This window comes from Chenopodium album, chromosome 27 (assembly GCF_948465745.1).
Source record: "Chenopodium album chromosome 27, dcCheAlbu1.1, whole genome shotgun sequence".
NCBI lineage: Eukaryota > Viridiplantae > Streptophyta > Magnoliopsida > Caryophyllales > Amaranthaceae > Chenopodium > Chenopodium album.
The window spans coordinates 28,403,443-28,429,554 of record NC_137860.1 but is presented as its reverse complement, the minus strand read 5'-3'; the positions used below and the strand labels follow the sequence as shown (position 1 = coordinate 28,429,554).

Genomic DNA, 26,112 nt, shown 5'->3' with positions numbered 1-26,112 from the left:
ATGAATTGAAATTTCATAGACCTTTTACTCCGTAACTCTTTTAACTTTAAGGTTCTTGCATTGTTTGGAACTACTATTTACTACTCGAATTATCTTCTAAATTATTCTCAATATATTAGAAATAACATAGTCCGTGGGGTTTTTTAATTCTCTCAACAAGTACATTAATATTATCAATTTTTTTTTTTTTTTTAACTTTCACTAATATGTTGTAACTTTGGATACTAATTAAATGATTACATGTGCAATGACCGAATATAAATATTCACTTTATTTAGTAAATTAACATTCATTGAATTTATAATGAAGCTCATCACAAACATTGCAAAACGAGTACTTTGAATTAACGATATGACAATTGACAAGTTTGAAATGGCAATTGAAAAAAAAAATAACATCAAATAATTTCGTTTACTGAAAAGTATATGCTTCCGAAAGCATAGAAAGCCGAACAGTTGACTACTTCGTATAATTTTACTTTGCAAAAATAAAATTTAATTTCCAAATAATATTGTATATTGAATAGTATATATGTTCTCGAAAGGCATAGAAAGTTAAACAGCTGACTAAGGGCCTGTTCACATTTACTTAATTTCAGTTCAGTTCAGTTCAGTTCAGCTCCAATCAGTTCAGTTCAGTTCAGTTCAGTTCCAATCAGTTCAGTTCAGTTCAGCTCTTAATTTCCCTCTCACATAAAATATTCATTTCAGCTCAATTCAGTTCAGTTCAGTTCAGTTCAGTTCCAATCAGTTCAGTTCAGCTTCAATCAGTTCAGTTCAGTTCAGTTCAGCTCAGTTCAGTAAATATGAACAGGCCCTTAACGTTGAAGTGAACTGAGCTGTTCATATTTACTGAACTGAACTGAACTGAACTGATTGAAGCTCAACTGAACTGATTGGAACTGAACTGAACTGAACTGAATTGAGCTGAAATGAATATTTTATGTGAGAGGGAAATTAAGAGCTGAACTGAACTGAACTGATTGGAACTGAACTGAACTGAACTGAACTGATTGGAGCTGAACTGAACTGAACTGAAATTAAGTAAATGTGAACAGGCCCTAAAACCATCTTATTAAGCTAAATCATGATTGTACAAAGTTCAATAATTAGTTTTATTAACTTGTAATTAACTTGTATGATTGTATTTATAGCCGTAATATATACAGAGTATAATTGTAATTTAGGAGAGAAACAAGTGGTAGAGACGTGTAGAAGAGATACAAGTAAATGTTTACCGTTATGAAGATTTTCGGCCGAGATTACTACACTTGTGGTAGCTATGAAAATTAATCATATGCTTCAACCATCCGCTTAGAATCCTTTTTTTTTAAATGTTTTTTTTTTTCTGGGAATGCTTAGAATTGGTTTTAATACGAATTACTCTATTAGTTGCCTCGCTCATTGGTACCATTAGACACGCATTCCCGTACCATTTTTAATTACTACCTCCGTTTCACATTTTTTGCAACTTTGAAGAGTGCACGGACTCTTAGGCAAAATTTGTTTGTGAGTGTAAGATAGAGAGAGAAAATTAAGAATGCATGTGATGAGGAGAGAGAAAGAGAGAAATGACAACCTAAAAAGGAAAGAAAAATTAGTTGCAAATAATGTGTAGCATCCATTTTTGGCAAAAGTTGCAAAAAATATGAAACGGAGGTAGTACATTTTACAGAGTATAAAACCTACGTACTAATCATAACATCTACTTGATTTATTGGTATTTGCTTATATGCCTTGGAAAATGACTAAAGTCTTGTTCTTTTTATATTATTTTTGCTTAAATAAAAATATTTTTATTGAACACAAATAATTTAAACTAATTAAAGTTTATTTTTACAAGCTCTATTATATTTGTTATTTAAAATTACTATGTTTTACCAATTTAAACTTATTTTACTGAATTATAATTTACTTAACATATTTATTAAATAGAAATGATTAACCTGGATGAATTAAATTTTGTACTCGTATTATTTACTAGAATGTCATTGTAAAAAGTATGAACATATATCAAGTACATATTTTAAAGTATGATTATTTATATATTCATGTACTAGTTTGAACTAACATATAAAAGTTTAACATATAAAAGTACATATAAAAGTTTAATACTACGTATTTTGAACTAACATATAAACATTTAGATGATTCCAACAAGATCCTACCAATATCCTTATCACATGATGACTGATACCGTTTGATTGACCTTCTGCATTGTTCATATACTAATAACTCTCATTTTAGTTTTTTTTCCTAATGGAGTATCCAAAATCAATGTTATTGTGTAAAATAATTAACATAAAGTTTCACAATCAGTTTTTAATTTTATTTTCCTAATATATAATTATAATAATAATTATAAAACTAGTGCATTAGCAAATGTTTCATATTTGATTGTGTTAGTAATTCAGGAATTAACAAAGTATATTGACTTCTACTCATGCTCAATATTTCTCTCTTATCAAATTGAATATTCTAACCAACAACGTACTTCAAAAAAAAAAAAAATAAAAAATAAAAAATAAAAATAAAAAAAAATAAAAAAAAGTGAGAGAGACAAGGAAGATACATTTTCTACACTAACATTTATAATGGTTGATTTTGATTATAATGACATGCTTGCAATATATGAATCAAATTAAACTTCTAAATACGAGTTTACCATTGGAGAGCCAAAAAAGTAAGTAATTTTACCAAAAAATAGTTGCACATTCATACTAGTGGAGTAGTGGAAAAAGACCTTATATATATACGCGTTAAAAAAAATGGGCTTAATGTTGTATTTTTGTGCCATGCATACAACATTAGCCTATACGGCAATACCCATAGCAGCACTGCAGCACAACACTTACGCAGTTACACCCTTCACATAATGTTGTGGTTCAGACCAAAAACCGTAGCATTTGGTAGCTCATATGTTGCGGTTCAAACTGAAACCGTAGCATAAGAGGCCTCAAATAAACTTTACTGGTCATGCCAAAAATCGTTGCGGCTTTTAACACAACATTAAGTAATAGTGTTAAATACGGGTCTATACCACACCTGCAAATTAAGAGAGAGTCCACTTTACAAGTCCAAAGGAGGTTTCATCCCAATTCCCAATACCATATGGCAATAGAGGAGTAGCCTCTTAGACTTATAAAGTGTTTAACTCTCTCTTTTTCAACCAATGTGGGATACTTACATGTGGTGATACTTGGGAGGTTTATTTTTCAACAAATAAAAACCATATAATTGACGAATGAAAGAGACATATGGATTAGGTCCAAGACCGGCTGGGATGATCGAGACCGAATACTGGTACATGTCAAACTACACCCTATTCCTCACGTTAGAAAAAACTGAAAGAAAATTGATACATAGTACACAAACTACTAGCAGTAGTACAGATTGATTGACTATTGAGTAATTGAGGCATGTATGTAGCACCATGATCTTAAGTAGCAAACACGCTACGCTAATCAAGCAAGATTCAAATGCATGCACATGGATGGACATTAGGATATGCAAGAAGACCCTCGGCATAGGGCCCATCCATTCTCCAACCAAAACCCATTTTCCCTCTTCTCTAGCGTTAGGTATAGTATATATCGTAAATTTATATACTTGTACTGTTGTATATTATAATCTCAGAGTAAATACTTAGAATTTGATTTTATAAATAATAATTTATAATTAAAAAATATTTTTATTTAATTATTATTAATTGACACTATTTAACATGAATGTATTTTTATTATAACCACCAACATAAGTATTTTTTTAAAACCACCACCAAGATTGAGGTATTGCTAAGGCATTAACTATGGACGTTACCACCTAGCTAGACGAGAAGCGTTTGTTTAGGACACCGCCACTTAGGTGGGCGTTGAAGCCGTTGATTTGAGTAATCTATTGTGGTAGATAGCAACTCACTCCCATATTCAAGATCGATCATGTTAAGCCGAACTAGTTGATTGAAGAAATTTGGTTATTTTCGATTTGCTTTGTTTTGTGTAATTCAGTTTATATGTAAAACCAGCTTCAAAAACTGTTGGTGATAATAGCTGAGTTGGCACTATGCCATGTCAGCTCGAGTTTGTTATTTCAACCAAATTCTGTTATAACAGAATTTGGAAGCTTCTAGTTTATTTGCTGTAATTATAAATAGGCTTATTTGCTGTAAGATATTCATACAAAAAATATCTTCAATAAAAATTTTCCTGATTAACCTTAGATTGTTCTTCATTTTCTCTCAAAGTTTTCCAGTTTTTGGTTAGTTTTTCCAGAAATTCTGTCATGGTATCAGAGCAGGATCTACGATCTTAGCTCATTTCTCTGATTCTTCCGCATTTCTTCCTGATTTCGTTCTTTTTCCTGAATTTCTTGATTGTTTTCTGGATTTTTCGCTGATTTGTTGAGCGATTTCTAAGCGTTTTTGCTTCGATTTCTCAAATTTTATTACGAATCTTCGATAGATTTGTTGTCTTAACAACAAGATTCTGGTTAGATTTCTCGTTACTGTTCGATTGATTACAGTTTTTTGGCTAGAGTCTGCTTATAGTTTTTGACCTAGATCTTCTTTGAGATTCATCAATGGCTGCTGCAAATTCTGGAAATCTTTTACTTAATCAAGATCCTTCGAGTGTGTATTACATTCATCCTTCAGATGCTAATACAGCTCAACTTGTCTCTTTCAAGTTCAATGGTGAGGGCTATACTAGTTGGAGGAGATCGATGATGCTGACTCTCTCAGCTAAGAATAAAATCGGCTTTGTTAATGGAAGCATTCCTAGGCCTGCTGCTGGTTCAGATGAATACAATGCTTGGGGAAGATGTAATGATCTGGTATGTGCTTTGCTCTTGTTTAATTTGGATGAAGTGATTGCAAAATCTGTTATGTTCTTGAGATCTGCTTATGAAATCTGGAATGATCTGGAGGAGAGGTTTGGATATGCCTCTATGGCACAAGTTTATTCTCTTGAACAACAATTGACTGATATGAATCAAGGTGATAAGTCTGTTACTGAGTTTTTCACTGAAATTAAGACAATCTGGGATGCTATTGAGGAAGCTCATCCACTTCCATACTGTACATGTAACAATTGCACTTGCAATCTTACTAAGAAAATTTTTCAAAGGCAGCAAGAGAAAATGGTTTTGCAGTTCATGATGAAGTTGAACGATCAATATGCTACTATTAGAGGAAATTTACTGATGATGCAGACTTTACCTAAAGTTACAGAAGCTTTTAGGCTATTTGCTCAAGAAGAAAGACACAAGGAGTTGTCTAATATGACTGGTCATTCTGAATCTCTGGCTCTAGCTGCTGACAAAAAGAGGTTTGGTGGCAATTTTCAGGCTCAGAATAGGTTTTCCAGACCTGATTCATACAAAGCTTCAGTTCCTAGTACATTTACTAGTTACTCAGGTGCAGGAAGCAAACGGCCAATCAGAGGAGGTGCAAACTATTTTTGTACTCATTGTCAAATTCCTGGTCATAGTGTTGACAGGTGCTTCAAACTCCATGGCTTTCCACCTGGTTTTAAAGGTTTCAAAGATAACAAGATTGCTGCTATGTCTCTTGGAGAGGGTTTTTCTGGAGTAAATCATGCTGAGTTAAATTCTGGAGGTGCTGTTCCTGCTTCTCAATACAATCAGTTCATGTCAATTTTGTCACAACAGCATGAAGCTCCTCAGAATGCAGAGTCTAGTTCTGCACAGCAGGGTAACCTAGCCATGATGGCAGGTAATCTTTGCTTACTCTCTCAAACTAATTTGAAGTGGTTATTAGATAGTGGTGCTTCTGATCACTTTTGCTATGATTTGAGTCAGTTTTCTACATTCAAAACAGTAGAAAATGATAATAGTTTCATCACGATTCCTGATGGAAGTAAAATTGCTATAAAACATGTTGGTTCTGTAGTGTTAAATGATTCAATTACATTACAGAATGTGTTACATGTCCCAGAATTCAAGTATAATCTGATCTCAGTTCATAAGCTCTGTAGAGACATGAATTGTGAGTTACATTTCACTTCTGATCAATGTTTTCTTTCATGTCAGAAAGGGAACTTGATTCCTCTTGGTAGTGTGAGATCTGGTTTATACAATGTGGGTGATAAGAAGGTGATAGAATCAAGTTTGTCTCAGAACATCAGCTCAGGATCTGCTTGTTTGTCAACTGTTGAAGATGCAAAACTTTGGCATCTTAGACTAGGACATATGCCTTTTAGTCAAATAAAAATGGTTAGACCTAATTGTGATGTTGCTGCTTGTATGCAGAACACAATTTGTCAAGTTTGTCCTGTTGCTAAACAAACTAGGTCTAGTTTTCCTATGAGTTCAATTCAAACTACTGCAGCTTTTCAGTTGCTTCACATTGATGTATGGGGTCCTCATGCTATAAAGACTCCTTCTGGTTGTAATCAATTTTTGACTATTGTGGATGATTTTTCACGTTTTACTTGGATACATTTGTTGAGAAATAAAAATGATTCAGTTCAGATCATGAAAGATTTTCTGAAAATGGTTTTGACACAGTTTGGAGTTATGGTGAAATGTGTCAGGTCTGATAATGCCAGAGAATTGTGTGAGGGTGAGATGAGAAAATTATACACAAGTCTTGGTATTGTGATCCAAACTAGTTGTAGTGATACACCCCAGCAAAATGGAGTTGTTGAAAGGAAACATAAACATCTTTTGGAGACTGCCAGAGCATTGTATATACAGTCTAGGATTCCAGAAAGATTTTGGGGAGATTGTGTGTTAAGTGCAGCTTACTTGATAAATAGGATGCCCCTTAAGGCAATCAATTTTGACACACCTTATTTTAGACTACATCTTAAAGTTCCTAATGTGTCACATTTGAGGATTTTTGGTTGTCTTTGCTATGTGTCAACTAGCAAAGTTGGGAGACATAAGTTGGATAGCAGGGCAAATCCATGTGTTTTTATTGGATACTCAAGTTCCCAAAAGGGTTATAAAGTGATGGATATTGGCACATATAAGGTACATGTTTCCAGAGATGTCACATTTTATGAGAATCATTTCCCTTTTCATCTTTACAGAAAACATAACTTGCCATCTTCCAATTATTCTGATGCAATTTACTTACCTTCTGCTACTTCTTCTCAGTCTCAGCAGTATGATGATTTTGATATTTTTTCACTTTCTTCTGTATTTCCTCCTCACACACCATCTCATACACCACCTTCTTCTCCTTCCCATTTTTCTTCTCAGCACTCTTCCACACCAAACTCTTCTTCTCTTTCTCCACCAACTTCACAACCTGATACTGTTTCTGTCACTCAAAATGACCCTGTTCATACAGAGATCCAAAATCACTCAGTTGATTCCTTGACTGAGAATGTTAGAACATCTGTTAGACCTCACAAAAGACCCTCATATTTAGATGCTTATCATTGTTACAATGCTGAATCTGAATCAATTTTTTCTTCTACACCTCATTGGTGTGGTCTGGTTTCTTATGATGCTTACCCATCCCTTTATAAGGCTTTTTTGTCACATTCTTGTGACATAAAAGAACCTCTCAATTTTGCAGAAGCTTCACTTAATCCTCAATGGGTTGAAGCTATGCAAAAAGAGATAAAAGCATTGGAACAGAACAATACTTGGATTTTGGTGGACTTACCAACAGAAAAAAAGGCAATTGGATGCAAGTGGGTTTTCAAGGTTAAGTTGAAAGCTGATGGTACACTTGAAAGGTGTAAGGCAAGGCTGGTTGCAAAGGGTTTTAATCAGAAGTATGGGATTGACTATGAAGAAACTTTTAGTCCAGTTGTTAAGATGAGTACAGTGAGGTGTTTGATTGCATTGGCTGCTAGTAAGCATTGGTCTTTATTTCAGTTAGACGTGAACAATGCTTTCTTACATGGAGATTTGAAGGAAGAGGTATATATGAGAGTTCCTGAAGGTGTGGAGAATCCAGGCAACAAAGTGTGTAGATTGGTCAAGTCAATCTATGGTTTGAAACAGGCATCAAGACAATGGCATGAAAAATTGGTTTCAGCTCTGGGAAATCAAGGTTTTGTCAAGTGTCAGCATGATTACAGTTTGTTTATCTGTAAAGAGATGGATCTGATATGTGTTGCAGCAGTATATGTAGATGATATTATACTTACAGGCAACAATATTCAGAAAATAGAAGATTTGAAAGATTATTTACACCAAGAGTTTAGCATCAAAGATTTGGGAAAATTGACTTATTTCTTGGGTATTGAAGTTGGGTATACAGCTGAAGGGGTGATTCTCAGTCAAAGGAAGTTCACAAGAGAGTTGTTACATGATTGTGGCTTTGATGTTAGCAGAAAAGCAGTGACTCCATTACCTCAGAATATTAAGTTGCCTGCAGATGAAGGTGATAAATATGGGAATGCAGAGCATTACAGATCTTTAGTTGGGAAGTTAAACTTCCTTACACACACTAGGCCTGATTTGTCTTATTCTGTTCAGACACTCAGTCAGTTTTTACAGACTCCAAGGATGCCACATGTTCAGGCTTTGCATCATACATTGAGGTATCTTGCTCATACAGTTGGTCAGGGCATACTACTTAAGGCATCAGATACTCTGACATTGCAAGCCTTTTCTGATTCAGACTGGGCTTCGTGTCCAGATTCTAGGAGATCTATTACAGGTTATATTATGTTGTTAGGAGGGTCTCCCATTTCTTGGAAATCCAAGAAACAAGGCACAACATCAAAATCTTCATCTGAATCAGAGTATAGAGCAATGGCTTCAGCATCTTCTGAAGTTACATGGTTGGTGAATTTACTGGAAGATTTGGGAGTTAAAAATTTGAAGCCTGTAACTCTTCACTGTGATAATCAGTCTGCTCTTCACATTGCTAGGAATCCTGTATTTCATGAAAGGACCAAGCACATTGAGATAGACTGCCATTTCACTAGAGATAAAGTCATGGAAGGGCTCATTCAGTTAGCTTATCTTCCCACACAGCATCAGCTAGCAGATGTGTTTACTAAGCCTATTTCTTCAGCTCAGTTTCAACTTTTGTTGTCCAAGATGGGACTGTATCCAGATCCCACCTTGAGGGGGGCTGTTGGTGATAATAGCTGAGTTGGCACTATGCCATGTCAGCTCGAGTTTGTTATTTCAACCAAATTCTGTTATAACAGAATTTGGAAGCTTCTAGTTTATTTGCTGTAATTATAAATAGGCTTATTTGCTGTAAGATATTCATACAAAAAATATCTTCAATAAAAATTTTCCTGATTAACCTTAGATTGTTCTTCATTTTCTCTCAAAGTTTTCCAGTTTTTGGTTAGTTTTTCCAGAAATTCTGTCAAAAACACAACAAATCAATTAAACATCTCATGGAAGTTTGTTTCAAACAAAAATGTGATTGACCATCATAAAAAATTGTTAAATGTGATATACGTTGTTTTGTATAATGTGAAAGCAAGAGTGCAATTTCCACCCCAAATGTAGACATATGCCTTGTTGAGGGGTGGAAAATTGGAGCATGAAAATTCCCTAATCATAAGGAAAAAAAAAATCTTATCTGGCAAAAAAAAAAAAAAAAAAAAATCAAATCAAATCAAAAGCGGGATTAGAGAACAACAACAAAAATAATAAATTATGTAAGGGCCTGTTCTCATACGTTAAAATTCAGTTTAGTTCAGTTTAGTTCAGTTTAGTTTAGTTCAGCTCAGCTAGTTCAGTATAATTCAGTTCAGTTCAGTCAATGAGAACAGGCCCTGATTATGTATCGTTTTATAGTATTTTGAATGGGAGCAAACACTGAAAATTTTAGACGTCTCGCCAAGGTGGAAAAATTGGAGCATAAAAATTCTCTAATGTACAGAGAAAACAAATCTAATCCAACAACAAAAAACCTAATACGGGATTAGAGAATACAACTACAAAGTGGAGTACAAAACAAAAAAAAAATGTTAGCAAAAATAATTAAATTTGAGCAAAAGTTAGTCAAGTCTAACATATACTACGTATTACGTCGTAAGTTTTTCTTCTTCTTCTGGTTTGGTGATAATCACAAAAGTAAAGTTGCAAATAGGATTTGATTCTAGGTTTTCAATATCACCTTTAAAGAATTTAACCAACTACGCTAGTTGATCATCCACTTAACAATTTTTTTTTCTTTTTTTTTAAAAGGGAACTTAATATGTTAAATTAAATTTGTCAAAAAATTGAGGGTCTGTTCACAGTTACTAAACTAAGCTGAACTGAACTGAACTGAACTGAAACGATTGGAGCTGAATTGAACTGAACTTAAATGAACTGAGCTGAAATAAATATTTTATGAGAGAAGGAAATTAGGAGCTGAACTAAACTGAACTGATTGAAGCTGAACTGAAATTAAGTAAATGTGAACAAGCCCTAAAGCCTTTTTTTTTTTTTTTTTTTACAAAAAAAAGTTTTTTTTTTGTTTTTTTTTTTCCAAAAGTAGTAAAGTAAACTATTATTTTTTATTTATTTATTTTTGTTAGGTTCGAGATTGTGTGGAGAATAGTTCATGGCAATGACGCAATGGACATGGTAGTTAACTAGTTATGGGTGTTGCACACGCAAGAGAAGATGCACACACATAGCTCAAACGTAGAAAACTAAGCAAGAATGAGCGAGCAAAATGAAAGCAGGCCTTGCACAGTTGCACACACAGTGGGAAGACGTCCTGGGCGCACAGCCTAAGCTTAGGCTCTTGCTATGTTTTTTTGCAAGTTTTATTTGCGATTAGTCGACATGGCTTGTGTTTATTATGTCTGCATAATTAGTTTTTAGGCCTAGCACTATAGATATACTCTTGTTAGTCATGTATTAAAGTAAGATGAAGAGAAAGATGTATAGAGAGAGAGAGAAAGCCATAAATGTAAATTCCCTAATTCTTAGAGTTTGAGAGTGGAAAAAGTGATTTTGAGGGAGGAGCTTTAATAAATATTAGTGTTACTCGGTCAATATTACACGAGTTACTTCGTCAATACTACTCACTCAATATTATAGAGGTTATTTTATTCTCTTACAAATGGTCATATGGTGTAACCAGTTGCACACAAAACGCTTTATTTGTTAAATAATCAAATAAAATTACCGGTAGGATAGTACTTATTCTTTAAAAATTTATGTATACTCTCAATTTTCATTGGTCCGGTTTGCTGTCACATATTACAAACAAAAATCAATCAAATTCTCGAATTGAACAAAATTTTCTTTGAATTGAAAGTTAACAAATTAATTGAGTAATCAATACAATACAAGTATTAATAAAATAGAAATGAAAATCAAAATAATAAAAAGGTGCATCTCCAAATCTCACAATCACTTCTGAACAAACTCTCTCTCTTTCTTCCACACTCGCTCATTTGCTCGGAGATCTACCATTTCTCAACCTTCGGATTCGATTTATCTCAAGTACGCCATTTTCTCTCTCCTCTTTTATTCTTCTCGCCGAATTGATTTCAGTTTGAGATCTACCATTGTTGATTTGATTGATTTTATTTATGATTGTTTCATTGGATCTGATTTTTCGTGATTTGTATTGTTTGAATTTTGTGATTTTCGAATGAATTTGTTTGATTTAGTGTTAATTTGATCAAAATTGCTTGATTAGGGTTTTTTGGATTGGAAATGTCGAGAATACATCGTAAATCAGTTAGTTTTGTAACGCATTCGTGATTTCTAATTTGATTATAGAGTTGTTTTTGTCAATTGTTTTGGTGTGATCTAGAGATTACAGCTATAGATCTTCTGCATTGCTAATTGTTAGGGTTTTGAATTATGCTTATTAATTTATGACATTGTATTGCAGGAGGTTTGCGTGAATTTGTCTTTCGTTTTCAATTGATTTTGAGCTGTGGGATTTTGTGAGGCGTAATCATGGTATGTCAAATTCTTTGCAGTTCCCTTTTTATTAAATGAAATTGCCAATGTTGTGTCGGGTTGCGTTTATCTTTTATCTGCTTGATTTCGAAGTGATTTTGGATGAAGTTTGTGTAATGGTAGTAAGCCGAATCATCTTGATTGTTTCGGTTTGACTCAACTGAACAGCAGATGAAGTTTACTTTTGCATCACATTAAATTTATTGAACATCCGATACTGCTCCGTTGCTAAAATGCTAATAAGGTTTTAGTGTGCAAGTAATATTGCTTTTATATGTATTTTAGACAAGAATGACCATTGTATTATAACTTATTATTCGGATCTCTAGCTATATTGTTTGCCTTTTCCCTTCTTGTACGACGTGCACTAGAATTGGGGTTAAGCTTCTCCTTGTTGTGTCACATTCTATTTTCAATTTGTTGAAAGTTGAAGCATTATATATTATGCACATGACCTTCAGTTTGCAGAGTGCATCCTTAAGTTGTTTTGGTATTGGGGGGTAAATGAAATGGAATCGAGTACCTTTGCATCATTAATTTAGTGAAAAAAGGTTGAGGATTTTTTTTTTTTTCCTTCCGACCATCAGATTGCCTGATTGTGTGGTTGACAAACAGGGTTTTGCTTGCTTGTTAGGTGATGTGACAAATTATATATTGAAGTTTCTGTCTGCATATTTTATCTGGCATTGTGATTGACTGTGTGATTCTTGATGATGCAGGTTGTTCTTGCCGCCTCCATCATCAGTAAATCTGGCAAAGGTAAGATATGTGTCTCTGTTCAATTAATATGCATTTATTGAATCTCATGCGCCTTTTTTTGTTTGCATTTTTGGTTTTTTTTTTACAAGGAGTTCAAGCTATTGTCTTCAGACATCATATACCCCAGTTCTTTATTACTTTTTCAATTATATATCTTTGAGTTTTCCACAATTCTAATGTTTCTAGTGGTGCCTGACTGGTTCGCAGGTTATTGGTTAGTAGTCATTTAAGCTATTCTTATATGATTCATAACTAAGCTTATTCTTCTGATTTTATTGCTTCTTTTCATCATTCTTCCTAAATATTGACTATATCACTTAATATGTGTTTGTTATATTAACCCAGCCTGCCATCGAATTGTCAAATTTCTCTTTAAGAATCACACAACAGCCAACTTTTTTGCTGTTGTTTTTTTGCATTTATTCTGGATTACCAACATTCTAATTTGATTTTCTACTCTTCAACTCTTGTTTCAGTTGACTTTGCTTGTTGCTTCTAACCATAGTCCATGCAGTTCAACATTATGATTCTTTAATTCACGTCAGGATAAACACTTTCTGGATTCCCAACATTCTAATTTGATTCTCTACTCTTCAACTCTTGGTTCAGTTGACTTTGCTTGTTGCTTCTAACCATAGTCCATGCAGTTCAAAATTATGATTCTTTAATTCACGTCAGGATAAACACTTATATCAGTTATATGTCTTCATATATATCTGGTGTACCATGTTAAAAAAATGTGCCTTAGGTTATAGGCGTTTAGTCGTTTAGGGTAGAGCGTTTTTTTTTGCTCTAGGAAAGGTGCATTCAAAGAGGCACACCAAAAGTGCATAAGGCACACTTCAATAAATTTTTATAGTTTATATTGTACAAAGGGACACGCTTAGGCGCAGAAGGACCTTTATTGCTCTAGTGCACCTTGAGCTTTTTTATATGTTGATGATGTATGCTGTCCTATAGATCCTTTGTAGTTTGAAGTTTTTGCATTGTGTTTTGTTTCATTTAGTTATATATCAATGCAGATTTGGAGGAATCTCACTATTGATGCTTAGTCTAGATTAGAATTAGTGCCTGCATATAGCTGAAAATATGCTTGTGGCTCTTTAGTTTCTGTTCTTTGTTTTATTGAAGGTATAGTAGGATAAGGTTCGTGGATAGTATGGAATAGATGTTGCAAGCATAATTTTATGCAGGGGGTCTGAGAGTATTTGATGAAACTTTGTTTCTGTGTTTACGTCTGACTTTTGTTGTAGTGGCATTAATTCTTTTTTCCAACTTCCTTGCAGCTCTTGTCTCCAGGCAATTTGTGGACATGACTCGCATAAGAATTGAAGGCCTCCTTGCTGCCTTTCCTAAGCTGGTTGGGACTGGAAAGCAGCATACTTATGTTGAGACTGAAAATGTCCGATACGTTTACCAACCTATTGAAGCTCTTTTCTTGCTTGTGGTTACTAACAAGCAAAGTAATATTTTGGAGGACTTGGAGACTTTACGGATGCTTTCTAAACTTGTATCCTTCATATGTGCTTCCTCACAGACTATAAGCTAACAATTTACTTCAATTTTTGTTGACTGAATTGCTGGAAACTAGATTGATTTCCTTGCTTATTTGTGTGCATGTCCGTGCTGCTGTTATTCTTGTTTTTGTGTGTTCTATTGCTCCTTCAGTGCTATAAAGCTCCTCCTCTTTCATGTTGCTGGGTGTGATATTAGTTGAAACTTACTGTCTAATGAATGTTATTCCTTAAGCATACAAAGGTACCAGAATATGCTTACTCTTTGGATGAAGAAGGAATATGTAGAGCAGCATTTGAGCTCATATTCGCCTTTGATGAAATTATTGCCCTTGGGCACAAAGAAACTGTCACCGTTGCACAGGTGAAACAGTACTGTGAGATGGAAAGTCATGAAGAGAAGTTGCACAAGCTGGTGATTGCAAGTAAGATCAATGAAACCAAGGATATAATGAAGCGCAAAGCTAATGAAATTGAGAAAAACAAGGTATCATTTTCTTTTGCCTCTTCCTGCCTCTATGCTGTTTCTATCAGTGATAGACGGGCAACTAGATTGTTGAATACTTGGAGGTTTATCAATAAAACGATGTTTGACCTTGGCAGATGGAAAAGAGCAGGGGTGACAAAGGTAATTACATGTCATCCATGGGTTCTTCAAGACTGGAAAGTACTTTCAGTGACATGAGCATATCTAGCAGTACTAGTGGATTTGGCAGTAATTCTGGGTTTGGACCATCAACTGATCTGGATTCATTCTCCACCAAGCCAAAAGGTATGATTCAGATGCTTTATTTGATAGCTCAAATACTTAATCTTTTGACAATATCATCAAGGTAAGGGTAAGGTTGTGATTCCTTGTGAAGGTAATGAGTATTTCGTACTAACTCTTTTTCATAATTATTGGACATATTTCATTTAGGCATGTTTGCCAATGCATACTTTCAAATATTAATATCTTTGATATATGTATAATAAAAAATATAAAAATTTGATATTTGGATAATAAATGTTGAGACGAATCAAACAAGACTCCACACGACTATGTTTGTTTCTTATGAATAAATCACGCAATGAAGTCAAAGTGACATATGTGAATAGTAGTGCTGAAAGTCAAAAGGTGTTGACTAAAAAGAAATGGAGGAAGTATATGTAATGTGGAGGATCTCATATTTTTAAAGTTGACTTATAATTTCTGACTCTTGTTGATTTGTTGTCAATAATTGCATCATTAGAAGTATATGGCTATTTAATTGTTACATATCTAGAATGTACTGCCAACTGTATAAATTAAGGTCTAGTTGTTTGGTGTCTGATATAGGCTGCTGATATTGTGTCTCTGTCATGTCAAAGGTTGACATAAATGAATCACCGTCTTAACTGTTGGTCTTGCCAGTATTTTTTGTTTCCTGTACAAGATGCATTCTTTGGTTTGTTCTATTATTCTTGGTAAAGTGGTTACCTGATTTTCACTCTATCACTGCTGATCCTCTTTGTTTGGTTGGCGGTATCAGGTCGTCCAGCAGCTCCTGTTTCTGCTCCACAGAATACTGGTATGAAGCTTGGTAAATCACAAGGAACAAACAAATTCTTGGAATCCCTGAAAGCAGAAGGGGAAATGATTGTTGAGGATGTCCCACCAACATTAAGCAAATCTAAGGCTGCTGCTCCACCTCCCACTGATCCTCTAACATTGACTGTGGAGGAGAAGCTCAATGTGACACTCAAACAAGATGGAAGTCTCAGTAACTTTGATGTACAAGGCACTCTGTCTCTTCAGATTCTTGAGGAGAAAGATGCTTTTATCCAAGTTCAGGTACTTCTTTCTGCTCCGACTTTTCTACTTGTTGGCCTTCCCAAGTCTTAACCTCCCCCTCAAGGCCATATCTCATAAATGAATTCCCAGTCTTTAACTTGATGTGATGAAGTCAGGAAATAAGTAATAAATTTACTATAACACCTTAAGATTCTTCCCATGGTTAATCTACTATAATACCTTATGATTCTTCCCATAAAGTAATCCCACTCATAATACATGCTCCCTATCCCCCTCCCTAGATATTAATGTGTTGGAATAGTGGGGTTTAATCCCCGTCCAATTCCCAACAAAAAAGACTCATGCCAGCGAACACCCCATAATAGGATTAGTCCTGGTTCATTGTATTTAGTAGTAGTTCAAGTTGCATATGCTTTGTAAATTCTAAACTATTTATGCTAGATTTCATGCTCTCTGCTATATATAATTTGTCTGCTATGCAATATGCAGGTCGAGTCTGGTGGCAATCCTAGTGTCTTGTTCAAAACGCACCCTAACATCAACAAAGAGCTGTATTCAAATGAGGGTATTTTGGGTCTTAAAGATCCTAACAGACCTTTTCCCACTGGCCAAGGAGATGGTGTTGGCCTTCTAAGGTGGAGAATGCAGAGTACAGATGAAACAGCTGTTCCTTTGACAAGTGAGTTTAATGCTTTGCATACTTATCTCTATAATATCTACACTTGGGCTTTCTGATTTTGTTGGTTTCCATCTTCTCATGAGTTATTTTTTTATGGCAGTCAATTGCTGGCCTTCCATTTCTGGAAGTGATACTTACGTCAGCATTGAGTATGAAGCTTCAAGAATGTTTGATCTGCAAAATGTTGTTATCTCAGTACCCCTTCCTGCTCTTAGAGAGGTGCCAAATGTAACGCAAATTGAGGGGGACTGGAGGTGAGTGAAAGTAATAAATATGATACTAATTAATTTTTATAATCTTGGTTTATTATGTCAAGCATGAGATCAACAGTCAGTATTCCTACTCATGAATGATTTGGCTTTCTGCTGGGATTGCTGTAGTTTTTTCATGTTGTTGGGGTCCAATATTTGTTTACAGTGCTGGAATCTTACACGCTTCTGCATATATCTCTTTGACAGATATGATCCCAGAAATTCTGTATTGGAGTGGTCCCTTGTTTTGATTGATGACTCTAATCGCAGGTGAGTATTTTACTATGGAGTAGTATCTGCATTCTTTCATGATAGATAATGTAGCAACTGAAAATTATGTTTTATGGTAGAAAAAAAGAGTTGAAATGTTGAATACTGATCTTTTATGATGTTGCAGTGGTGCTTTGGAGTTTGTTGTGCCTGCAGCAGACTCATCCGCTTTCTTTCCCATCTCTGTGCGATTTACTGCTACAAAGACATTCAGTGACTTAAAGGTATTGTTTTTTGACGAATACCAAACACTGTTATACTCCGTATATAGTCAATGTTATGCCAGATAACTTGTTCTTCCCCTGTTTTTTTAATGTTGAAGCTGGGCTTGAAATATATGTTAAATACCGAACACTATTATACTCTGTATATAGTCAATGTTGTGCCAAACTCTAGAAGGCTTGAAATGTATAAATCTTTTTCTAAAAGTGCAACTTATGAGCCAACTCTAGAAGAGTTCTGATTTAGTTTTTGTTTTTTTATTTTCTTGTGATTGTGCAGGTTACCAATATTTTGCCACTAAAAGGTGGACCCTCTCCCAAATTTTCACAAAGAACCCAGCTTTGCACAGAAAACTACCAAGTCGTCTGATGGAATCACAATCTTGGCATCATTTGTCATATGGTTTTGCTTGTGCACCGTAGCATTTTAATGGGATTTTTTTTTTTATCATTACATGCTTGATTGTTGTTGCATGTAGTTAAATTGTTTACATGTGATTTATTTTTGCAATTTGTGTAGTCACCCACTGTTGATGATTGGTTTTTATACAACTTTGTGAGGACTGGTTGAAACTAGCACATCGGAAATTTGAATAGCATCTTGTAATAGGTTAAAACTTTAATTTTTGGAAGGAAATTTTCAGGCTTTGTAAAATCTTCTCTTCCTGAAATAAACATGTGAATGAAATATAGAGTTAGGCTCTTGTGTGATGGATTAAATGTATGCAATGAATCGTGAAACAGGAAGTTTTATTTGGTGGCATGCACTCAATTTCTAGTATACCATTGTTCCTCGAATAACGGCAACAATAGGGTGGTCTTTTGTTTTCAGTGTTATCTATTAGGGTGCTGTTGCTGGGGATAATATGATAATTGATAATTTGTTAGATGTTCGATGCGCCAAGGCCAAGATTTCCTTGTCGCAAATTGAGTCTTGCTTTGTCAATATAAATCTATGTGGCCTGGACTTCCATGTGATGGACGAAAGAAGACTCCAATGTATCTTCCACATCACAAACTTTTAAATAAAACGGATGTTCAGTAAATTACTGAACATCCATTATAAAGTGATAATAAAATGCGCAAAAATTACACTAAAACGCACAAAAGTTACTCAGCATATATAAGAGTTATTTATGCTTCATTGATAGATTTGACAAAAGTGACACTTAATTTGACAAAAGTGACTATATTTGATAAAAGTGCACCCGATGTACAGTAAATTACTGAAAACCGGGTGTATAGAAAAGTTTTCCCTCCCATATATCAATATATGGTAGTTTGACACAAAATTTATCTAACGAAACAGATGATGCTTTCTTAAGTCTTGCCTTTCACAGGAAATATGTTGCACAAGTTTTTTCTTACAGAATTTCTTATCAAATATTCTAAAATGAATCCTAAAGCTTGCCAACTTTAACTAATTTTTGAGTTTGTACTATGCATTCCTCATCTTTCTGCATTTCATCTAAAAAATTATTTTGCCATTCCTCCTCTCCAATCAGCATTCTTTTACTAGCATTAGCATGCCATTTAATTTCACATATTTCTTTGATCCTCTTTTTCAAGGTTTAAAATTTCTTATACAAACATCTAGTTGAGTTTATTGAAGAATAACTAAAGCATGATAACAACATACAAACAAAACAAACCAGAGTACATCATAATATGATGTTCCAATTACCTAACATCTAATTAGTGACAAAAACTAGATAGTATAATCCGTCCCCTAATGAATCAAGTTCATATACAAAGGCCACCTCACTTGGCAGCTACAGCTACGGAATCATTGCCATTAGTGAAAGTGGCAAGCCAAGCAGGAGGCAACATTTCAGTCTGTTCGTCGACAGTCTTCACTAGTGGCGGCAGCATGCTGTAGATCTCGGCCACATCTCTCATGGATCCACCAAACCCATTTCCACCCCCTAAGGTGGCCCCTCCAAATCCTGATGACCAAATGCTGATCTTTGGCTGCAAACCCTGCACATCGTCACCATTCATCTTAGCCATCCATGCTGCAAAGTTTCCATCAAGGACCTTGAGAAGGGTACTTGGTTGATATCCTTGGGCTTCTTTCTTCTTGCCATAGAGGTCTGCATCAGCTCCTTGCTGGTGAGTGTAAAAGGCAGCATTTGCTGATGTCTTTCCTGCGTCAGCTTGCTTTTGCTTCCTGTAGAGAATCGCATCTGCTTCTCTTTGGTTGTTGTATAGGTTTCTATTTGCTTCTTGAACCTGGTAACCAAAAATTTGCATGTTAATTTAAGCAGGGAGTAACTCAAGGACATACAACAGAAAATTTTTACTCACACATGTATGTCTGATATTAGCAACTTCTGTAATTTAGAGTATTTTTTATCAGTATAAGGATTAAGCCTTAAAATCATTTCATTTGCACGTCTTTTTACAGCATAGGAAGTTGAGAAGGAAGAATCAACAAGATATTGTAGCCAAATAGAAGCTTAATTTTGCAAAACACAGAGCAAACAGAACGTGTCACAAGGTTAGCATTTTAACTTTAAGGTGCATTCAGCTCTGAAGATAATGACTTTATGTTAAAATTTGTACCATTTTATTCAGTTCTAGATTAGTGCTATAATAATTACATTATCCTAATATCATATTGCTCAAGGTATCCTAAAACTCTTAACAATAATGTTAGCAAAAACTCATTAGTGATGGCTATGGGAGATTAGGCAAATTGAAAATTGCTCTAAGAGCTAGTAGTCCATTGACAAATGAAAATTACAACTCTAGAAAATATGCACTAATAATAATAGTGTAGTTTGATGACTTACAATCACTTGAGCAAACCTTTGGCGGTGTTAATCAGTGGGAACTAAAGTCTGTAAGTATTTGTCTCATAGTTCGAAGAAAGCGAGCAATAGCGAATCTAGCATTTTATACAATTGAAATCAAATTAAATAAAATAAAATTTTATTATAAGTGGTTTATACAAGTGAATTTAAATTAAATTAAAAATGAATTACATTATAATTATTAATAAATTAACAAATTACATGAAACTATGTATATACTAGATGAAGCCCGTGCGATGCACGAGTCGATCTATTTTTATAAAAAAAATATTTTTCATATTTATGTGATTAATTACATTTGTTATTTTATTAGTTATACGTAATATTTCATTTTCTCCGTATTTGTTTTAAAATATTAGATTAAATTCCTAATTTCAAAAGATAATATCCTATTGTAGCGTTTTAAAAATATTAATCCTATGTGGCGCTCTAATAATTTTTTAAAAATAAAAATCCTACGTGGCGCTCTAAAATCTTGGGAAAAAAATCCCATTTATATATATATATATATATATATATATATAAGATTATATTGGACATGTCTTTGAAAAAACATATTGGAAATTATTGACATATAAAATTATTGATATAAATAAATAAATCATAGATGTATCACTTTTCTCATATTAAATAATTCAATTTTAAATAATTTATTTTTCTTTATCTTTTAAATATTTTATCTTTAAAATATTTAAAACAATATTTGTTTTATAAATTTAAGTGGGGTTATTTGATTCCATAACCGGCTCGGGTTCTTCTGGTGGAGTGGCCGGTACTCCGATTAGCAGCAGATATTTGTCTGAATCTCAAGAAAGTTTGATCTTGGAACCCGCTTGTAGCTGTGGGTGATCTTTAACAAACTTCTTCCACCCCTCGTCGAAGAATCGGCAGAAGTGGTGTAGTGTTCGATTCATGTTGTACTCGAATGTATATTCTTCAGCATCATCTTTGTCTCTATTACATGCTGGTATTTTCAATGGAAAATTGTAGGTCAGACCTTCCGCTCGCCTGACGTAGTTCTCCGAACACCAAAGCAGCATGCCGGGGATGATGAATTCATCGTGTGATTCCTTAGTTATGTTCAACTTGGTATTTTCTATGGCAGTTGCAATTAATCTTATGATCCTTTTGTTTTTATTATCAGCCATGTCTTCCAAAAAAGGAAGCTGGGAAAGACTGAAAGAGATACCCTCTGGAAAAAGGAGGGAAGCAAGTGTTTGTAATTTCGTTTAACAAAGTTTGTGGGGATATGTTATCAGTAAAATGTGACTTCTTAATATATATATAGCCACGACTAAAATCAAAGCGTGCTCAAATGAACTAAGGGCCTGGATTATACAACACAAGGAAAAATTGGGCCTAAATTGGGAAATAGTGATATGTTGGGCCCAATAGAGATCCGGAAAAAGATTGGAGATCGAGGAGGAGATGGGAAAAAGATGGTGGTATCGGAGATAACGAGCGAAGTCAAAATGGGATGTGTTTGGAGACCAATCTTCGGGTTTTTTCTATAGAAGTGTCAAAGAAAGAAATGGGTTTGTTCTCTTCAGCTTATTTTCAATTCAGCTCCAATTAATTCAATTCAGTTCAGTTCTTATCTTTAAATCCTTCTCTCATAAAATATTAAGTTCATTTCAGTTCAGGTCAGTTCTAATAAGTTAAGTTAAGTTATGTTCAGTTCATTTCAACTCAGTTCAGTCAATCAAAACAGGCCCTATGTAAAGCTCAAAATCAAGACTATACAAAATGAACTAGGGGGGTGGACATGCTCCATGGTGCACACAAAATAGGTGCACTAGGCCCAAATAACAGCATATAAATCATATCTGCCCAAATTAAATCAAATGAGACACCATTAAGTCTTAATTGCACTTTGCACCACTGCCTATAAAATGAACATGTAGTAAAAAATTATGAACACGTAAAAATAAATGAACATTCAGTAATAAAAAATGAACACATTAAAAAAAAAAAGAACATTCAATACTTAAAAAGTGAACATGTTAAAAAAAAATTGATAATTCAATATTAAAAATAAACATGATAATCATTAAAATGAGCATTTAGTGTAAAAATAATTATGAACACGTAAAAAAAAACATTTATTAACAAAAATGAACATGTTAATAATAATTATGAACATTAATGTATTAAAAATGAACATTTATCATATAATAACATAATAGCTGGAGCTCACCAAATAAAATGAACATTTCATAAAAAAATATATTATAAAAAATATGAACACGTGAGAAAAAAATTATAAACATTTATTATATCAAAATGAAAATGATTTTTTTATATTCATATAAATACAAATTCATTATATATTATTATTAACGGAAAATAAAGATAAAATGAATCACTAAAATATGTTCCATTTTTATGTATAAAATAATGTTCATTATTATGTTACTAAATGTTCAATTTTAAAGTACACCGTGTTCAATTTTTTTTTTCCAACAATTTTACACAAATATTAGCAACTTTAATAAAAAACCAAAATTCATCATAACAAACAAATTAGGACCAGTTCACATTTACTGAACTGAACTGGTTGGAGCTGAACTAAACTAAACTGATTGGAGCTGAACTGAACTGAACTATGCTGAGCTGAAATGAATATTCTATGAGAGAGGGAAATGAGGAGCTCAACTGAACTAGTTGGAGCTGAACAAAATTGAACTGATTGGAGCTGAACTGAACTGAATTGAACTGATTAGAGCTGAACTGAACTGAACTGAAATTAAGTAAATGTGAACAGACCCTTAAAGATGCAGCAATTCAATAATTTGTCACAAAAACTCATTAGTTAAATTAATATTCATAAAAATTCAAAAATTCAGTTGAAATAGTCTAATTCACTGGATTCATCAAAAAGTCAATTGAAATTCATCAAATTGAAACTCACCAATTATCAAATCAGAAAAAATCAATTACAAATTTAGCCCAATTCTAACCTAATTAAAAATGAACAACACAAAAACTAACCTACATTGATTAACTCTTTTGAATAACAACTAAATCCATAATATTGTAGAAAACAGAGGAAAGAGAAAATGGTGACGATCGCGACGAAGAATGCTACAATGGTAAGGAAGTGGAGCATATTCAAAATAGGAGGATAAACAAGTTTAAAGATTGAAGGAAAGTGAGGTAAGAAAGAAAATTTACTTATAAGGGCATGCTTGGATTGGGAGTAAAACATTAAGGGGGTAATAAAAGTCAAACTTGAAAAAACAAAAGTAATTAGAGGTGTTGTTGTAGGAGACATGGTGCTTACAAATGAATTAAACTAGTTGTGCCATGAGGAAAAGAGAGAGATGGAGGAATTATTACTCTCATAATGAGGGTAATAGTTACCCACCCTCCCCCTAGTGTAACTATTACCCCCAAAATGAGGTTATTGATTCTTCTTTCTTCATCTCACACCATACCATCACTACATAATTTTCTTACAATCACACCATCACTATCTCCTTCTTCCCTATTTTCACATTCATTTTGCTTAGTTTGACTTTTATTACCCCCTTAATGTATTACCTCCAATCCAAGCATGCCCTAAGGAAAGAAAAAAAGAGGAGAGAGAAAATTTTGAATGGAGAAGAAAACATAGAGAGATGAGGAGATTTGAGGAGATTTTAGCATATCCGTACGCTATGTTTTCTTCTCCATTCAAAATTTTCTCTCTCCTCTTTTTTATCTTCCTTATAAGAAAATTGACTTCAAAGATAAACGAGATTATTTGTGTAAATAGAGGAGAAGAAAAGTAGAGAATTGGTGTGAATAAGTGAGAAGAATTACCCATAGCGCATTAGGAAGAGTAAATATTCCCCTAAGGGTCTATTTATAGTGTTTAGGGTGTAGAAAGGATAGAGCTTAAGGTGTGATATGATTACTAGAAAATGTGATAAGTTTTTGGGGTTGAGGTACTTGAATCAAATTGAGTCTAGATTAATAGTTGGGTTAAAAGATAAGAAAATTTAAATAGATATACATATGGTTGGGAGAAGAAAGATAGGAACAAAATGAGATAATGAAGAAGAGAATTAGAGGTTAATTTAAAATATAATAATTAACAAACTAAAATGATAACAATCACTCTTCAAATCATGATCAAATCACGTTTCACAATTATGTTTATTTATTTATTTTTAATATAAAAACGAAAATAATAATAAAATAATTGAATAAATAAATATTTTTGATAATATAAAATTAGTTAAATACATAATGTATATTACATATTTCTCTTGAATAGTTAGTATAATAAAATATGGACCGACCTTAAAAAAGATAATTAAACCTATATTATTAATTTAGAAATCCGAAAATAATTAATTATTCAAATGATTAAATACTTATATTTAGCGCCAAAATTCAAATATTATTTTGGCTCCAAATAATGAATTTACTAAAATACCCTTTTTATAAAATAATTCTTAATTAATTAATTAGAAAATACGGGATATTACATATATGGACTATGGTGACCATAAGACTGAGGCTTTTGGTGAATTCTTCAATGTGTTCTCGACTGATATCTGACTTTGATATGGTATAGCATATTCATCTCGGGCTAAGTATGTGACTAGCTTCTCCAAAACTAATGCATGTCTTAGGAAAAACTTGGTTATCACCACTTTGTGTTCTATTCCAAAGTACTTCTTTATCACTATTCTTCTGAGATGAAATCTGCAACATACAGGATTTGCATGATCTGTACTAAAAAATCCTCGTTCCAACACTAGTTCCTCTCTAATAGACGGACGGAATACAGAACTTTCATTCTCAGTGAGTCCCTACAAAATAAATTGCTATATATGTTAATTACATTGCCCATATGTAATTGATACCATGTACGTAATAAGATTATTTTATCGAGTTCAGAAGACAACTTAGAGTTCAAGATTCAGATTAAGGGAGAGTGTTAAAATATTAATCTTGAAAAATCTAGAATAACTATCTATTGTAAATATCCTAGAAAAATCTAGTAGTATGTAATATTACTAAATTCTAGAATTATGTCTAATATAACCTTTTTTTTTTGAAAGGCATGTCTAATATTACCAGATAGACATTACTTAAGAAAAATCTACGAGAGTTTATCCTAGAATAATTTAGACTAGTGTTACACTAGTTTAACGTAGAAGTTTCGGGTACATTATACAACCTTCACATCTAGGCCTATAAATAGAAGGTTATGTATGATGATGAGCAACAACATTTTAAATAGTATTATAAACATCAGAATATCATTTGTTACTCAATACAGACACTAAGATCATATTTTCCATTTTTTTCCCTCTAATTTTGTTTTTGAAGTTCCCCCAATTAAAAGTCATTATTCAATACACTGTATCTCATGCCGAAATTTCAATAAACATTGCATTTTCCCATTATTGAACCAAATATAATGATTTTAAAACACAAAAAACCCAAATCACCAAAATTCTAATCTAATCAAATTATTAACTAAAATACAAAAATCCAAATCTTGAAAAAAAAGATCAAATCGCTCAGCACAAAATTAATAACATAGATTAGAGAATTTACCCCAGCTTGCTGTGGTTTTTGTTTTTTAGATTCTTTGTTATCGGTCCTTCGCCGCTTTTTAGACGTTTCCACAGTAACAATCTGCCGCTCCGGCGCCGGTGGAACATTAACCGGTCGTATCAACATTAGATACTTTTCATTGTGCCAAGAAATGTAAATTTTATATCCTGGTCGCAATTGTTGGTGGTGATCGTCGACGAAATCGTCCCAACCATGATAAAAGTAGCGATATAGATGATATTCGAATCCATACCGCCTGCGATCAGGTGTAGCGATGTTAATTGCCGGAAAAATTAGACCATCATCACTCCTGGTATAAAAATTTATACCATCTCTTTTTCTTTACCACTTTCTCACTCCTCCACATCATCTATACCACAATATAATATACTTTCTCCAAAATTTATCCACTCA

At 33.5% G+C, this 26,112-nt stretch overlaps 1 protein-coding gene across 1 annotated transcript; it reads left to right on the top strand.

Moving 5' to 3' along the window:
* Window positions 1–11,235: 11,235 nt before the first annotated feature.
* Window positions 11,236–18,050, top strand: LOC145621411 (coatomer subunit delta-like). Its single transcript, XM_081676145.1, has 12 exons — window positions 11,236–11,390; window positions 11,788–11,858; window positions 12,578–12,617; window positions 13,904–14,127; window positions 14,376–14,618; window positions 14,735–14,903; window positions 15,643–15,944; window positions 16,395–16,584; window positions 16,685–16,838; window positions 17,043–17,105; window positions 17,233–17,329; window positions 17,607–18,050. Exons 2-12 carry the CDS (start codon window positions 11,856–11,858, stop codon window positions 17,694–17,696), a joined length of 1,575 nt encoding a protein of 524 aa, XP_081532271.1. The 5' UTR covers window positions 11,236–11,390; window positions 11,788–11,855; the 3' UTR covers window positions 17,697–18,050.
* The last annotated feature ends 8,062 nt before the right edge of the window (window positions 18,051–26,112 follow it).